At 41.4% G+C, this 14,426-nt stretch overlaps 2 protein-coding genes across 4 annotated transcripts; one reads left to right on the plus strand and one right to left on the minus strand.

Annotated features, from left to right (window-relative positions):
- The first annotated feature begins 17 nt into the window (after nucleotides 1-17).
- LOC115596655 (Fc receptor-like protein 5) lies at nucleotides 18-9,181 on the plus strand. 2 transcript variants are annotated; one of them, XM_030441928.1, is made up of 6 exons: nucleotides 18-743; nucleotides 839-898; nucleotides 1,023-1,280; nucleotides 5,109-5,354; nucleotides 5,545-5,790; nucleotides 5,944-9,181. In XM_030441928.1, the coding sequence occupies exons 1-6, from the start codon at nucleotides 689-691 to the stop codon at nucleotides 6,090-6,092; spliced, it is 1,014 nt and encodes a 337-aa protein (XP_030297788.1). In that variant the 5' UTR covers nucleotides 18-688; the 3' UTR covers nucleotides 6,093-9,181. The 2 variants fall into 2 exon arrangements, with proteins under 2 accessions (XP_030297788.1, XP_030297789.1); XM_030441929.1 differs by having other exon boundaries at nucleotides 692-743; nucleotides 1,091-1,280.
- A 751-nt stretch (nucleotides 9,182-9,932) lies between these two features.
- LOC115596644 (zinc finger protein 436-like) lies at nucleotides 9,933-13,906 on the minus strand. 2 transcript variants are annotated; one of them, XR_003986932.1, is made up of 6 exons: nucleotides 13,694-13,906; nucleotides 12,589-12,739; nucleotides 12,447-12,502; nucleotides 12,292-12,358; nucleotides 10,529-11,929; nucleotides 9,933-10,450 (listed from the first exon to the last, which is right to left on the minus strand). XR_003986932.1 is itself a non-coding variant. In XM_030441901.1 (5 exons), the coding sequence occupies exons 1-5, from the start codon at nucleotides 13,829-13,831 to the stop codon at nucleotides 10,728-10,730; spliced, it is 1,614 nt and encodes a 537-aa protein (XP_030297761.1). In that variant the 5' UTR covers nucleotides 13,832-13,906; the 3' UTR covers nucleotides 9,933-10,727. The 2 variants fall into 2 exon arrangements, 1 of the variants encoding a protein (XP_030297761.1); XM_030441901.1 differs by having other exon boundaries at nucleotides 9,933-11,929.
- Nucleotides 13,907-14,426: the final 520 nt, after the last annotated feature.

Consider the following 14,426-nt stretch of genomic DNA (forward strand, 5'->3'; position numbering starts at 1 on the left):
CGGACGGGAAGAGCGCGAACAGTCGGACGTGAGGAGCGTGAACAGGAGGTGCGCGAACAGTCGGACGGGAGGAGCGCAAACAGTCGGACGGGAGGAGCGCGAACAGTCGGACGGGAAGAGCGTGAACAGGAGGAGCGCGAACAGTCGGACGGGAAGAGCGTGAACAGTCGGACGGGAAGAGCGTGAACAGGAGGAGCGCGAACAGTCGGACGGGAGTAGCGTGAACAGGAGGTGCGCGAACAGTCGGACGGGAGGAGCGCAAACAGTCGGACGGGAGGAGCGCGAACAGTCGGACGGGAGGAGCGTGAACAGGAGGAGCGCGAACAGTCGGACGGGAGGAGCGCGAACAGTCGGACGGGAAGAGCGCGAACAGTCGGACGGGAGGAGGACGAACAGTCGGACGGGAGGAGGACGAACAGTCGGACGGGAAGAGCGCGAACAGTCGGACGGGAGGAGGACGAACAGTCGGACGGGAGGAGCGCGAACAGTCGGACGGGAGGAGCGCGAACAGTCGGACGGGAGGAGCGAGAACAGTCGGACGGGAAGAGCGCGAACAGTCGGACGGGAGGAGCGAGAACAGTCGGACGGGAGGAGTGTGAACAGTCGGACGGGAGGAGTGCGAACAGTCGGACGGGAGGAGCGTGAACAGTCAGACAGGAAGAGGAAGTTCTCAGCTACAGTCAGTCTGATGCTCAGTCAACAGGGAGACAACATGGAGGTCACAGCGCTCCTCTACAGACTGTGTGAGTCTCAGGTTTTTCTTCTTATTTCTACATTTAAACCCTGCAGATCAAACCATCGATGTCTGATATTTAACTCTGCTGCTGTTCTGATCCAGTGATGCTTGAATGTGTTCTGCTGGTGACAAACGTTCAGCTCAGTGACACTCAGGAAACTGGTGAGTGAAACAGAAAATCCTCACGATACCTCACAGTTTTATTTCTGCATACAACCAACCAAATAGTTTATTTCCCTGTTCTGAATGTTTCTGTGAAACACTTTCGTCTCTTTCTTGGCTTCAGATGCAGATTTTATTCTCATCAGTCCAAACAGACTTCAACACTTTCAGTTAGAATCTCTCTCTCTTCAGTGTGCGGTGGGTTCGCTTCGCTTGAGGCGGATCACAAACACAGACATGGATCCAGAATGTGATGCCGTTAAGAAAACGTCTACAGGGTCAACTTGCACATTTGACAGAGCCTTTCAAACAGACAGTGGAGAATACTGGTGTGAGACTGACGGAGGACAGAGAAGCAACAGTGTCAACGTCAACATCACTGGTACGTTTATTGTGTTTATATATAACACATGTAGGTTTATTGTGTTTATATATAACACATGTAGGTTTATTGTGTTTATATATAACACATGTAGGTTTATTGTGTTTATATATAACACATGTAGGTTTATTGTGTTTATATATAACACATGTAGGTTTATTGTGTTTATATATAACACATGTAGGTTTATTGTGTTTATATATAACACATGTAGGTTTATTGTGTTTATATATAACACATGTAGGTTTATTGTGTTTATATATAACACATGTATGTTTATTGTGTTTATATATAACACATGTATGTTTATTGTGTTTATATATAACACATGTAGGTTTATTGTGTTTATATATAACACATGTAGGTTTATTGTGTTTATATATAACACATGTACGTTTATTGTGTTTATATATAACACATGTAGGTTTATTGTGTTTATATATAACACATGTAGGTTTATTGTGTTTATATATAACACATGTAGGTTTATTGTGTTTATATATAACACATGTAGGTTTATTGTATTTTATTTTTTCACACTACTTCGATTCATCAACCAGACTGTAAATGACATTCTACTGTGTCTTTTTATAGAACTACACAAAAATATACAGTTTGTAGGGGAATGTTAAATGTTAAAGGTCATATTTGTAAGATATTGATTTTGATTCACATTCCCAGCTTGTCACTTACTTTGGTTCTGTAGGTCTGGTTAGTGTTTGACGGGAATTAGATTCAAAAATCAATCGTCTCACAAATATGACGTTTAAAGGTTTTGTTGGTCTAACTTTGTTTTCTCTTTTGGAACGTGTAAAATTTCTCTGGTCTAAAAAAACTCTCCTAAATTGTTTAAATGTGATTTTATGGTGTTTAAACTCAAACATGATTGTACAGATGTGTGTGAATCATCGTCTCTCTCTCTGTAAAATCAAACAGAGCAGTTGTAAATTGAAGACGATGCTGGGGTTTTCTGAACCAACCAGCTTCTGAGGTTTGAAAATGTGTCCTGAGTTATTTGCTATAATTAAATGTTTGTACTGTAAAGAAACGGTGTTTGAGAAGCTGCTTTATGAATAAATATATTCTATTTTTACGTAAACACTGAATACACAGAATATATACAACTGTTTAATTTGGCTTTTGCTCCCAGATTCTTGCACACATGATGCTATTGTTCTGGTGACTTGCTGTTAATTCTACATGAAACTGTACCGACATTGTTTAAAGCCTTCAGTACTGCTGGGGGATTCACAGAGGAACATGTGGTTAATATCAGTCAGGAAGCAGATGACACGATGATACACACAGATGATACACAGTGATGATACAGTGATGTTATACAGTGATGATACAGTGATGATACAGTGATGATACACAGTGATGATACAGTGATGATACACAGTGATGATACAGTGATGTTATACAGTGATGATACAGTGATGATACAGTGATGATACACAGTGATGATACAGTGATGTTATACAGTGACGATACAGTGACGATACAGTGACGATACACAGTGATGATACAGTGATGATACAGTGATGATAAAGTGACGATACACAGTGATGATACAGTGATGTTATACAGTGATGTTATACAGTGACGATACAGTGACGATACACAGTGATGATACACAGTGATGATACAGTGATGATACAGTGATGATACAGTGACGATACACAGTGACGATACACAGTGATGATACAGTGATGTTATACAGTGATGTTATACAGTGATGATACAGTGACGATACACAGTGATGATACAGTGATGATACACAGTGATGATACAGTGATGATACAGTGACAATACACAGTGATGATACACAGTGATGATACAGTGATGTTATACAGTGATGATACACAGTGATGATACCCAGTGATGATACACAGTGATGATACAGTGATGATACACAGTGATGATACCCAGTGATGATACACAGTGATGTTATACAGTGATGATATAGTGATGATACACAGTGATGATACCCAGTGATGATACACAGTGATGTTATACAGTGACGATACAGTGATGATACACAGTGATGATACAGTGATGATACACAGTGATGATACACAGTGATGATACAGTGATGTTATACAGTGATGATACAGTGATGATACACAGTGATGATACAGTGATGTTATACAGTGATGATACAGTGATGATACACAGTGATGATACACAGTGATGATACAGTGACGATACACAGTGACGATACACAGTGATGATACACAGTGATGATACAGTGATGTTATACAGTGATGATACAGTGATGTTATACAGTGATGATACACAGTGATGATACAGTGATGATACACAGTGATGATACAGTGATGATACAGTGATGTTATACAGTGATGATACAGTGATGATACAGTGATGATACACAGTGATGATACAGTGATGATACAGTGACGATACAGTGATGATACAGTGATGATACACAGTGATGATACACAGTGATGATACAGTGATGATACACAGTGATGATACACAGTGATGATACAGTGATGATACAGTGACGATACACAGTGATGATACACAGTGATGATACAGTGATGATACAGTGACGATACACAGTGACGATACACAGTGACGATACACAGTGATGATACAGTGATGTTATACAGTGATGATACAGTGATGATACACAGTGATGATACAGTGATGATACACAGTGATGATACAGTGATGATACACAGTGACAATACACAGTGACGATACACAGTGATGATACAGTGATGTTATACAGTGATGATACAGTGATGATACAGTGACGATACACAGTGATGATACACAGTGATGATACAGTGATGATACACAGTGATGATACAGTGATGATACAGTGACGATACACAGTGATGATACAATGATACACAGTGATGATACACAGTGATGATACAGTGATGATACAGTGACGATACACAGTGATGATACACAGTGACGATACACAGTGATGATACAGTGACGATACAGTGATGATACACAGTGATGATACAGTGATGATATAGTGATGTTACACAGTGATGATACAGTGATGATACACAGTGATGATACAGTGATGATACACAGTGATGATACAGTGATGATACACAGTGATGATACAGTGATGATATAGTGATGTTACACAGTGATGATACAGTGATGATACACAGTGATGATACAGTGATGTTACACAGTGATGATACAGTGATGATACACAGTGATGATACAGTGATGATACAGTGATGATACACAGTGATGATACAGTGATGTTATACAGTGATGATACAGTGATGATACAGTGACGATACACAGTGACGATACACAGTGATGATACAATGATACACAGTGATGATACACAGTGATGATACAGTGATGATACAGTGATGTTACACAGTGATGATACAGTGATGATACACAGTGATGATACAGTGATGATACAGTGATGATACAGTGATGATACACAGTGATGATACAGTGATGATACAGTGATGATACAGTGATGTAATACAGTGATGATACACAGTGATGATACAGTGATGATACAGTGATGATACAGTGATGATACAGTGATGATACAGTGATGATACACAGTGATGATACACAGTGATGATACAGTGATGATACAGTGATGATACACAGTGATGATACACAGTGATGATACAGTGATGATACACAGTGATGATACAGTGATGATACAGTGATGATACAGTGATGATACACAGTGATGATACAGTGATGATACACAGTGATGATACACAGTGATGATACAGTGATGATACAGTGATTTTTGCTGTAGTGCAGCCTTTACTGTTGTGTCTCTTTCAACATGTGGTCCAGCTGGTTCTGTGATCTTGGAGAGTCCGGTTCTTCCTGTGATGGAGGGAGATAATGTGACTCTGGGCTGCAGAAGCAAGACTCCAATCTCCAACCTCAAAGCTGATTTCTACAGAGATGACGTCCTCATGGAAAGCAGTCCGGCAGGAGAGATGACCATCAACAGAGTTCGGAGGTCTGATGAAGGACTCTACAGGTGCAGCATCGCTGGTGTTGGAGCATCAGCAGAGAGCTGGTTGGCTGTCAGAGGTAAAACAACATCTCTGTCATCAGCATATTTACATCCCTCAAATCCATTAGATTGTGTTTCGATAATAAAGATATAGAAAATAAAGAAAGAGATGAAACTGATGTTCATCTTTTTGTTTAAGTTCCATTAAGTGATTAAACAAGTGTATTAAATCAAATTTCAGAAAATGCTACAAACTTTTGTTTCCAGCTGATTCTGTGATCCTGGACAGTCCGGTCCTCCCTGTGATGGAGGGCAGCAATGTGACTCTGAGCTGCAGGAAGAAGAGAACGACTTCCCTGAACCTCACAGCTGATTTCTATAAAGATGGCCTCCTCATAGGGAGCAGATCTGGAGAGATGACCGTCCACAGCGTCTCTAAGTGTGATGAAGGACTCTACAAGTGCAGGATGTCTGGAGCTGGAGAATCAGCAGAGAGCTGGCTGGCTGTCAGAGGTACACACAGTTTACCTGCAGTGTATCTGTTCATTTTTCATTTGTTCTCATTGTTACATCAACTATTGGATCTTTAAACAGCACATCTCCAGATGTCCCTCTGTTGCAGACTGATGCTGCCGTGCTGTGACAGCATGTTCTGTTGTCTTGCAGCTCTTCACTCAGACACGTGTCCCGTCTCCAGTCACTCCTTCTACCTCCTCCTCCTCCTCAGGACGGTGTTCACCGTGTTGCTGGTGCCTCTGCTGCTGCTGCTGGTGGGACTGCTTCACTGTGGGAAACTCTCAGTTACACACAAATAACTCACTGTGAAAGAAACTGACTGCTAAATAATCAACATGAAGTATCCTGGAAGCTCGTTGGTTGTTACGATCCAACATCACGATCGTTTGCTTAATGACCCAGCATCTTTTCTGACCTGTTGAATCTGGCAGGTCACCAGGATTTATTACATCTCATCTTCATCTGTTTTTACTGTTATGAGATTGTAACTTTGGTGAAAACCGCCTCTGCGCTCTGTGTTCAGCCTTGCAGCAGCAGTTTGACTTTCTCACGCTCAGAAAAGGTAAGAAACCACAGCGGTGCTGACCGAAGCATCAACCATCTTTATAAAGACACGCGTGGTTTCTGTCAGTCAGTCAATGTTCTGTGTTCTGTTTTAGACTCACAGAGCTGCTGACAGTTTGAGCTCCTCACACACAAAACGCACCACAAACTGTGTCTGCAGTTTGTAGACGAGGTGTTCAGGGGGCGTCGGCCTGTTTGATATTCACATTAAACTGTCTGCTTCTTGCTGCATCAACCAACTCTTTTCTTTCCAAACATAGCAGCAAAAAACTGACAATAATATGACAATGATTATGAGTGAACATGATGAACATGGTAAACATGGTAAACATGATAAACATGGTGCATGCTAGTATGTCACTATGATCATGTGAACACACAGAGAACAACAGAGTCCCTCATTTAATTTAAACAACAGGAACTTTTTCTTTCTTTTTTCAATTAAAGAAGGACTTTATTAATATTTAACTTCAGTTTGTTTAATATCTCCACATAGTTCAGGAGAGAATCAGGAAACATGTTACTGTGTGAACTTCAGTTAAACAATAAAATCCATTTATAGTCGTTCACTGAAAAGGAGCCGCTCTGTTTTATATAAATATCATTCTTAGTATTGATAACGTTCAGATAATACACAGAATCATATTTGTATTGTTTGAACAGAAGAGATGTGATCATCAACAGATCACCAGAGAACAATATGACAAAAGTAATGACGTCATATTTTATAACAGAAATATAAAGATACAAGGAAAGTTTCAAAGTTTCACTTCGTTTCTTCTTGAATGTCGATTTGAATCTGACGAGTTTCTGTTGTTCTAAATTCAAACACACTTTATCTCCTGTCTGTTTAACCCTTTGATGCACAACATGGGTCAAAAGTGACCCGGCTGAGTTTTTATTTTCTATATCTTTGCAATGAATGACTTTCATCATTCAGTATTCAAGGTATTCCTCAATAAGGTTGTTTTTGATCATCATACATCTTTATTTTATTTTTTCCTTTCTTACTTTTTGAATAAAAACCCCTTTTGTATCAATACCCCTCTAATGCACAACATGGGTAAAAAATGACCCATATTCATTTTCTGTGCTATTTCATCTATTGCTGAGTGTTTCTATGATATGTCTTTGAAAAACATTTTTTTTTATCATTTATTATTCCAAGTATGCAGTAAATATCTTGTTTTTGTTTCGCACAAATCATAATTTATCTTTTTTCTTTCTTACTTTATGAACAAGCACAGCTTTTGTATTTCTACATCAACTTCACACACACGGGTCAGAAACGACCCACATAAATTTGCTATATCATTTGGTGTCAGCTGTGCTTGTGACATTTGCTCCCTGTGTAAGTATTGTCAATATTTTTCAATTGTTCTAACATTACCTTTGAAAATATTTGATGACAACTTTGATAACTGTACGTAACATGTTTACCTTGAGAGTTGAGTACATTACTTGACAGAAAGTTAAAAGTAATTACTATGAGCTAGTTAGTGAGCTGTTGACATATTCTATTTTAGTTAGCTAATTCTACCATAGTTAGGTACTATTGTAGTTAGTCCAGCTAACTAGATGAATTTCAGACACTTTGAGTCGAAATCGCTTGAAAAAGCAGTTCTCATTCAAATACAGCTTACTGCCCTGTAAGTGGCAGAAACAGGCTCCAATCGCTCTGAAAACCTCAAATTGACAAGCAAAGACTTCTGACTGAAGCTAATGATAGACCAACTGAAATCATATTTGCTATGCTACAATTAGATAAAGTTCATACACTTAGAGTGGAATCTAACTTGAAAAAGTAGTTTGGAGTGAAATATTACTTAATCTGTCACAAAGGGCAAAAACATGCGTCTTTCGCTCTGAAAAGCTAAAAATTGCAAGAAAAGGCTCCTGACTGAAACTAATGACAGAACAACCAATTCTGATGATGATGACCCAGAATATTTGCCACAGGGTCACGCTGGAGTTGTGGGTGTGTCTGGGGATCCAGCTCTCCTGCATGATAAAGATGACTCGTCTGATGAGTCCTCAGAGGAGGAAACAGTAGAGTCAGTCCAGCAGTAGTAAAAATGGGTCTTACTAGAATGAGAATGCCCCCACTCATGGCAGAACAAGAAGCCATAATATTCTGAGGAGCTGCCCAGGCCCAGGTGGCAATTCTCGCTCTAGTTATGTGTTAAGTTGTATTTTATTTTGTTAGGTCACATTTCACCAGTTTACAGTTCAGTTCAATAGCTGTGTTATCTGTTATCAGAGGTATGTGTCATGGTGTTGTTATCTAGTTCTTGTTTTATTTTGTAGTAGTTGTTCTCTTGTGTTCTGTTTCATGTTTACTTCCTGTCTTTGTGTTGCTCACACCTGTCCTTTTGTGCCACACCTGTGTCTTGTTGTATCGTTTGTTGATCCCTGCCTCCTAGTGTCCTACCCACCAATCTGTGTTCTCCTCACTCCCCCCCCCCCCCCCCGTACTCTTTTTTTGTTTGTTTATATAACAGATGCTTTGTTTGAACTGTCTCGGCCTATAGTCTCTGCATTTGGGTCCACCCACTTCACCGCCCCCAAAACCTGACAGTGTGTGTATGTGTTACTAAATGACAATGTTGCAAATATTATGTACAGTAAGTAAGTAAATAAGTGTTTGGCCCCACTCACTGATAAAGTAATTACTTGAAACAAATTATTATTATTATTATTATAGTATTAAGTCTTTTAATAATACATCACACTTAGATGAATGGGTCATTTTTGACCCATGTGTGTAAATTTGATGTAGTAATATAAAAACAATTTTTGTGAATAAAGTATGAAAGGAAAAATTGAAAAAAAGGATTAGTGGTAATCAAAAACATGATATTTAAAGAATACTTGGAATATTAAATCATAAAATGAATTAATTTCAAAAGATGGAACAAAGAAAAACTCTACACTAACCCTACAACTATTTATTTAAATATTTATATATTATATTTAAATATACATATATATATAATATTTAAATATCATACATTTAAATAAAGATTGACTGATTGAGTCTAGTTTCCAAAAAGAAACTAAGCCACCGGATCAATGAGCTGGAGAGAAAATATGAATCATAACAGCAACAACTGATCAGTTTGTTGGTAGATGAATCAGTCTGACTTCTTTTAAAGCTGCTTCATGACAAGATTTTGTGGTTTCTTTCAACAACACTGATCAATATTTCTCACCACTTTCTGACATTTTACAGATCAAACAACTGATCGATTGATCCACAAAATTATCATCAGATTGACTGACAGTGAAAACAGAAATCTCACGTCAGAACACAACGTTCATGTTGTTGATGAACAGATCAATCCATATAGATCATAAACATAATCCCACACATGCTCACTATCAGTCCAGCGTCCTGCTCTGCTGCCTCCTGCAGGTCACATCAGGAACTGCACCGTCACATCTGACTCAGTCAGGCTGATATTGATCTCTATCAAATGTCAGATGTAAATGTATTTAAATCAAAGCTGAACTTAATTATTAAAATTCTGATAAGAGAGAATAATAAACTAAAATAATAAAATCAAACTAAAACAAACCAGTTATGATCAATTTATTACTACAATCTACTGAAGAAGACGACTGAAAGCTCCGGAACCAACCAGAGACACTGAATTATATTACATATAAAAACACACAATTATAATAAAACATAAACAAACAAACACTGAAACAATAAAACAGTAAACATCCAGATGTGTGTGTGTGTGTGTGTGTGTGTGTGTGTGTGTGTGTGTGTGTTATGATATTTGTCTTCATTAAAGCCGTTTGTTTTCAGCCTGTAGATTAAGTGGATTAAATTAGCGCTGCTGGGATCAGATTAGTTTGTTGTTTGTGGTGAACGATGATGTTAAACCTGCAGATCAAACACGAGTCAGCGGCTGGACACGTCACACAGATACTCCATTACTTCTACTGTAGCAGGATGAAGTGAGGTAACTGAATACTGGTTCCGTGCTGGTGTGAGTGTGTTCCCGGTCAGAACCGGTCCTCCTCCTCTTCCTGAAGTGATGCTCCTGTCTGTAATCCAGCAGCTCTCCCTGTTTGTGTGTTTCTACAGAGCAGAGGTCAGATTAAAGGATGTATACAAGCGTTAATCCCACCTTTGTGTTCGGACAATAGATTTAATCACCTTTATGACTCTTAATGATCCTCGTTAATCTGCCGATAGACGACAAATATCAAAGACAGCAGATCTGATCAGCTGATCCCGACAACCAAAACAACATCTCATCCTGTTTATCAGGGACACGACGCAGGATTCATTAGGTTTAGTGCTACTTAACGTCACATATCAGGTATCAGCTGTCACATCCTGCTGAGGTCAGAGGTCAGAGGTCAGAGGTCACCGCCTGCTTCTGCTGCGTCTGCTTCAGGTGAGCTTTGGTCTGCAGGTGAGCCTTGAGGAAGGTGAGCAGGCGGAAGTGTTTGCCGCAGTCGAGGCAGCTGTAGGGCGTCTCTCCGGTGTGGATGCTGCGGTGCCTCATGTAGCTGGTGGCCAGGTTGAAGGTCTTGGAGCAGAGCGTGCACCTGTAGGGTTTCTCCCCGGTGTGGGTGTACCTGTGGTCCCTCAGAAGCTCCTTCAGACGGTAACTCTTCCCGCAGATGTCGCAGTGGAAGGGTTTCTCCCCCGTGTGGCTCCGCTGGTGAGCTTTGAACTGTGACAGGTTGGGGAACTTCTTGCCGCACACCTCGCAGGTGATGATGGTGTCTCTGGCCGGCAGCTCGTCGGCAGGGAGCTCGTGCGAGTGTTTACTGATGATGTGGTTCTTCAGGCAGCGATAGCTCTTCCCGCAGATGGAGCAGAGCTGCCTCTCTCCGGTGTGGATCACCTGATGGCTGCGCAGGTTGGCGGCCTGGGTGAAGCCCTTGCCACAGGTGGAGCACTGGTAGGGCCGCAACTCCTGGTGCACCAGCTTGTGGCGCGTCAGGTGGCAGGCGTGGTAGAAGCTCTTCCCGCAGACGTCACAGATGAACGTCTTGTCGAAGTGGGTCATCCTGTGCGTCTTCAGCACGCTGATGCAGGAGTAGCCCTTCCCGCAGATGTCGCAGTGGCAGGTCTTCTCCCCGGTGTGTCGAGCCTTCACGTGCAGGTTGCGGTGAGCTTTGTGGTTGAACCTCTTGGGGCAGTAGTCGCAGGTGTACGGCAGCAGCCTGTGCTCTTTGATCTCGTGTTCGCGGAGCCTCAGGATGCCGGTGAACGCCATCCCGCACGCCGAGCACACCGGGTGAGACTTCCTCTCGTGATCAGAGAGTCGCTGTGTGTTTGGAAACAGCATCCCACACTGCAGACACTGGTGGTGACTCACTGTCTGCTCAGACACGTTGGGGCCTTTTTTTTGCCGTCTGTGGCGCAGTTTCCTGCTGCGTACTTCACAGGCTCCGCCCTCTGCTGATGAGGCGGCACCGGGCGGCGGGGAGGACAGCCGAGCGTACTCGTGGTCGGTGAAACCAGCCTGCAGGTGAGGGGGGGAGAGGGAGGAGTCTCTGTGGAGAGTCGTGGCTTCAACTGAAGAATCAGCTTCAGTTTCACCTGTGAAAAAGAACAAGACGGTTCAAATCCACGTTCATGACACGAATCACTGGTGAGATGGTTCCTCCAGCGTGTCGGCGGCTGTACAGTGGCTGTCATTACTCGTGGAGTTGGTCAGGGCTTCTTTCATTCTTCAGTCCTTTATACTCTGACTCACATGACAACACGTAACAGACTGTCAGTGTCGTCACAACTGACCCGAATGACGGCTGAAGAATGATTTAAACCAGCGTTGTCTCACTTTCATGCTGAAGCTTTGTCCAACATTATTTGTCTTTATTATGTTTTGGGGCGGACGAACACGCTGAAATCACAACACCTGGCATAAAATCATCTTATAGATTGATTGTGAGACAACTCACCGTTAGCATTAGCATTAGCATCACTCTGCAGTGACTCCAGCAGACACTTGGAGTCGACAGCAGCGCTCTACAAAACAGAAAGAGTTTGTCAGAGTTCAGTTTGTTCAGAGCTTCATCCCGACTCTGACTGTTGTTTGATGGTTTCGGTCACTGACCCCGTACACCAGGATGTAGGTCTGTTCTGTGGGGGGGCGCTCACCTCCACCTCCACCTGAAACACACAAAACACTGAACACATCACCTCCTTCAAACCAGACACAGCTCCCTCTGTCAAACACTTCTGTGTTTTCAGCTCACCTTCTGTTGACGACGTCAAACCTTCACCGCCCTGCTCAGACTGCGGTGGATCCTTCAGGTGTCCTGGAGTCTCAGCAGCCGCCCGGACGACCGTCAGGATTTTATCAACAGCTTCAACACACAAACTGTCCACCAGAGAGCTCAGCTTCTCCTGAGGAACCACAGAAACCACTGAAACTTTGTACACGGACAGCTTTTATAGCAGAATCTCATCATAGATTCTGTTAAAATGTCTGTAAATTAAAGGCATTTGAACCAGTATTCATTAAATATCATGTTCGTGATTACCACAAGTCATTATTTTATTTTTGCGCTTCAAAGTGTTGACATCACCACTAACATAATGTATACAGTCCCTTCATTATTTTCATGATGAGATGAGCGTCTACAAATATCAGTTTACAAGCAGAGCTGAGGATTATTTTGTTTATCTACTAATCTTTAACCCCCCCGCCACACACACACACACACACACACACACACACACACACACCCTCTCAGAGATTAACTCATCTTTTATCGATTACTAGATAATCCTTTAAACTGTCAAATGTCAGAAAACAGTGAACATTTCTATCACAATATGTGTCACGTGTAAAAACCCGAAGATGAGAACAAAAAGAGACAATTCACAAATCTGACACACTGAGGAGACGAACACTGTTCATGTTTGTCACAATATTGATCAAACTGATCCCCAGGTCGATATGTCTCACCTCTCCTCACATCCTACAACACAGCCACTGTAACTATCGATCAGTTCTGAGAGAACACGCCGAGCAAGATTCATCAAACAGCGTTTAACATCATTTTTATGCCTTCAAAGTTGAACTGCTCGATATAATATAGTGTGATGTGTAACAGTGTGAAGAGGTTAGCAAACAACCTGAAAGGGCTTAAATTGGAGATTTTTTCAATGGAGTTTGGTGAAACAATATGAAGTTTAATGGTCTCAGGCCTCAGTCTGTTCTAATGTTCTAACTGTTAACCCCAGAACCTCTGTCTCCATCCCGACCAGAACCACCTGTTGTTGTGCTGGGAGCCTCTGGAACCGAAAGAGTTAACTCGGGTTAGCAGTTAGCTTCAGTTAGCCGCGGTATCTTACTTCGCTTTCCGGGTTTTGTTTATCTAAAGAGACTTTCTCCGCCGCGCTGAAGATCTCCGTCACCACCGCCTTGGCCAGATTATTCACGATGAGCGTGAGCTCTTTTTTAAAAGCGATTAAATCGACCATATTTAACATCTTTAGCTCCTAGCAGTGGGCTAGCTTAGCAAAAACACGACTCAGGCGCACAACAAGGATACAGGAAGTGACGTAGTTGTCTCGTCCAACGGCTAAGAGTTCCCGCTGGAGGACTGAAGTCATGAAAACAAATGAACAGGTTTATTACAGCCATACTGTTTATGATTTATTATACCTGAGATACTGGACTTCATTTAATGGAGTTCTGCTCCAACAAAGAAGAAAAACAACCTCCTTAAAATCCAGAAATCAGCCGAAGATGTAAAATGTATTTTAACTTCTTGAATTAAAGAAAGAAGTCCAAGTTTATTTATCAAAAACATTCTAAATCTTCTCACAGCAACTCTTAAACGAATGATTTCACAAGATGATTCTATTGCAGACATCTTGTTGAGCTGTTCTTTGAGAGATATCCTAAAATACTGATATCATTAACAGTCTGCTGAGTGCAGGGACAACACAACACAACACAACACAACACAACACAACACATCCCTCTGTCTCTCTGTGGACAGGTGTGTGTCAAGGTGATGGCCTTATGAAACTCTACAGGTGTGTAGTTGAGATCAAAAGTGTGATTACATTCATTCATTTT

This window comes from Sparus aurata, chromosome 15, assembly GCF_900880675.1.
Source record: "Sparus aurata chromosome 15, fSpaAur1.1, whole genome shotgun sequence".
Lineage (NCBI taxonomy): Eukaryota > Metazoa > Chordata > Actinopteri > Spariformes > Sparidae > Sparus > Sparus aurata.